This window comes from Pinus tabuliformis, chromosome 9, assembly GCF_031772625.1.
Source record: "Pinus tabuliformis cultivar Carrire ecotype Pingquan chromosome 9, CPIR1, whole genome shotgun sequence".
In the NCBI taxonomy this organism is placed as follows: domain Eukaryota; kingdom Viridiplantae; phylum Streptophyta; class Pinopsida; order Pinales; family Pinaceae; genus Pinus; species Pinus tabuliformis.
The window spans coordinates 293943294-293946393 of NC_142307.1; the positions used below are offsets into that span (position 1 = coordinate 293943294).

The window sequence follows — 3100 nt, forward strand, 5'->3', positions numbered from 1 at the left end:
TGATAGGTTATGGCATGGAGCATACATGATTGTATACAGTCAAGTTTTTAAATTATGCGCGGGGTAATGAAATTCAAATTTGAATTCATTCTGGAAAATCAACCCTGCCCTCATTTCCTTCAAAAACCCAAACCTCTATGCGAACCATGCCATTATCGACGATAGAAGAACTCTGGAATTGGTAAGATTTCGTCAGTTGATCAGGGAGAGCTCCGACATGATGCCCTGTACAGATAACAGGGTCTCCTCAGCCCGCTTGTTGCCGAAGCACATACACAGAAGAATAGATAACAGGGTCTCCAACTGCTGCCCCACATCTGTTTCCTCACTGGCTTTATATCACCTGCCCCCAAGATCTTGTCCAGGCAGAAGAATAGAAGCCCAGAAATCTCGTTGCCATGGAAGGGAAGTGCAGGAACATGTCAAGAGTTCAAGTCTACTTCACCTGTCTTCTCCCCGCGCTGCAAAAGATCCATAGAAGGCGCTCTAGCCAAACGCAGCGACAGCGAGCCATTCAGCGCATAGCCGACATGTGCTTGGCTCAAACTGCGAAAAAGGGTTCTACGTGGAGTCGAGCTCTGAACCTTCACCTCTTGCGCAGAGAAAAGATGATGGGGGCACTGAAGATGAAGAAATCCTCCCTCCGCCGAAACCGTAGCGTAACGTTGGCAAGGAGAACGAGATTGGCCTCTCTCAGTTCCCGATGTTGTAAAAATATTGATGTAAAGACAGACAGCCATGACGATGGCTCCATTGACAGGAAACTCGGGACCCTGCAGAGGCTGGTTCCCGGTGGCAGAAGCATTGGCTTTGATACCCTTCTTCAAGAGACATCGAACTACATACTGAATCTTGAAGTGCAAGTTCACGCCATGGAGGCCCTCGCAGAATATTTTGTAATAGTTGAGTAAAAATAAAATATTTTTATAGAAATATTTTAATCTTTCTATAGTTTATGAATTTAATTTTTGAATATTTAAGGAAATATTTTTCATATAAAATAATATTTAATATTAATTAAATAAAATTAATTATTTATATATTTGAGTATAAATGTTTTTGGAATTATAATTTAATAATTAAATAAATGGTATAAATTTAATTTTTGAAATATTTTAAAATGTTTTTAGTAGCCATAGATTAAAAGTTTATATTAATTTATTTTAAAATATTATTAGTAGTTATAGATTAAAGATTTATATTAATTTGAAGAGTAGTTATGTCTTTTCTATTTTTAATTAAATTTATTAATTTAAAACAAATTAATATGAAATGAGTTACAATTTTTTAGGGATGTAGTATTGATAAACTATGTATTGACATATGATATTGTAACAAAGCCTATTTACAAGTTAAGGATATTTATGGTTAAATGTGAATGAATTTCCATGATTAAGAATCTTATTACATGTTTTTAAAATGTATATATGATTAATTAATATTTTAATTCTTTTTATAGTTAATTATAATAATAATAACCTAAAATAAAGTTATAACTTATTCTTATACCAACTTAAATTTATCTTAACTCCATTTACCAAGTTTTGAGAGTCCTCTCAGTGCTTGGTAGAATGGGAGTGAAGATCGATCTAGACTTGTTTCATTATTAATTATAATTATAATTACAAATATAAATATAATTATTGATTTTATGCTTTTCTTTATTTTTATTTTATTTTGACATAGTAAAAATATTAAACATGACATTACAACATCTCTAATATACTTGGGCTAGATATTTTTTATTTTATTCTATTTTGATCAAGTTAAAAATGTTAAACATTACAAAGCTCTATTATACTCGAGTGGAGAGCCTCTTTAGACACAATTATTTCTTTAACAATAAGTACAAAATGGGTTCTCAGTAAATGTGATATCATTTATAAATCACATGATATGTAGTCAAAATACATGCCAGACACCATTCCCTTTCTTCTCATAACCTAACAATAATAGAAAAATAAATTTAACCTTTTTTTTTATTTCCAATAAAAAGGCCTGATAGCTATATCAAATATTTAAGCGAGACCATCTTTAATTCAACGTTTCTTATTCCATAAAGATACAAATTTTCTCATTGGTCACAAACTCCAAGATTTAGTATCATTATAATGATAAGATTTAGTATCACTCTAATGATATGTTAGGATCTAGAAATAAATAAGGAAAAAATAAATGATAAAAAATAAAATAAATAATAAAAATAATTGCTTTTCTACGAAATCCTTAATTCAACCTTTCTTCTTCTATAGAGATGTGATCTTTTTCATTGGTTACACACTCCAAGATTTAGTCTCACTCTCATAATATGTTGGATCTCCAAACAATAATGCAAAAGAAATTATGATAAGAAAATATCCCCTCTACACTAATAAATTATAAATTGTTTTTTAAACAATAAGCACAAAGTCTAAGAAGAATGTGATACAGATCAATCTTGCACATACTTATGAAAGGGGTTTAACCCATTACATACTAGTCTTGATTTTCATGACAAAAGTGGTATTACAAGTCTTAACCAACTATCAGCTTTTAGTAATGTCAGTCCTAGTCACGGTACCAAACCAACTGTAATCATTATGGACTAATTTCCTATGGAAAGGATCAACTAATAAACACATGTGGGCATTATTAGGGTGACATAAATTGACACTCCTGAAGAAGAATGAGGGTTAGGTCTCCATGATCCCACTCTAACTAGCTTAGTGTATGCCATGAAGCTCTAGTGGCTTCTGGTCTAGGGTGTTTCTCAAACCTGGAAGGAAATATGGTTATGAAAATACCTACCTTTGATTACTCAAGTTGAACGATTGTGAATTAGATGGGGAAATTAAAGGTTCGGGAGCATGGAATTGGTCCTCCCAGACCAGAGACTTTGTTAAACAAAATGCATTCTAGGAGATATGCAATGGCACAACGACTACATTTTAGGAGGAATCCTGGCATCAGTGTCGAATTATGCAAGTCATTGATAAAATCCAAATAATTAAGGATCTTTCTCAATCCTAAGGAGCTCATCAAGTCACAAATGGAAAACAAAAACTGACTGGGATCTCTTGTAGGAACAATCTAAGGACACACATCATTTGAATGACTATAA

General features: G+C 32.5%; 1 protein-coding gene across 1 annotated transcript; it reads left to right on the forward strand.

Annotated features, from left to right (window-relative positions):
- The first annotated feature begins 395 nt into the window (after positions 1–395).
- On the forward strand, positions 396–911 carry LOC149148345 (transcription factor bHLH149-like). The gene has a single exon (XM_089442151.1). It carries the CDS (start codon positions 399–401, stop codon positions 909–911), a length of 513 nt encoding a protein of 170 aa, XP_089298277.1. The 5' UTR covers positions 396–398.
- Positions 912–3100: the final 2189 nt, after the last annotated feature.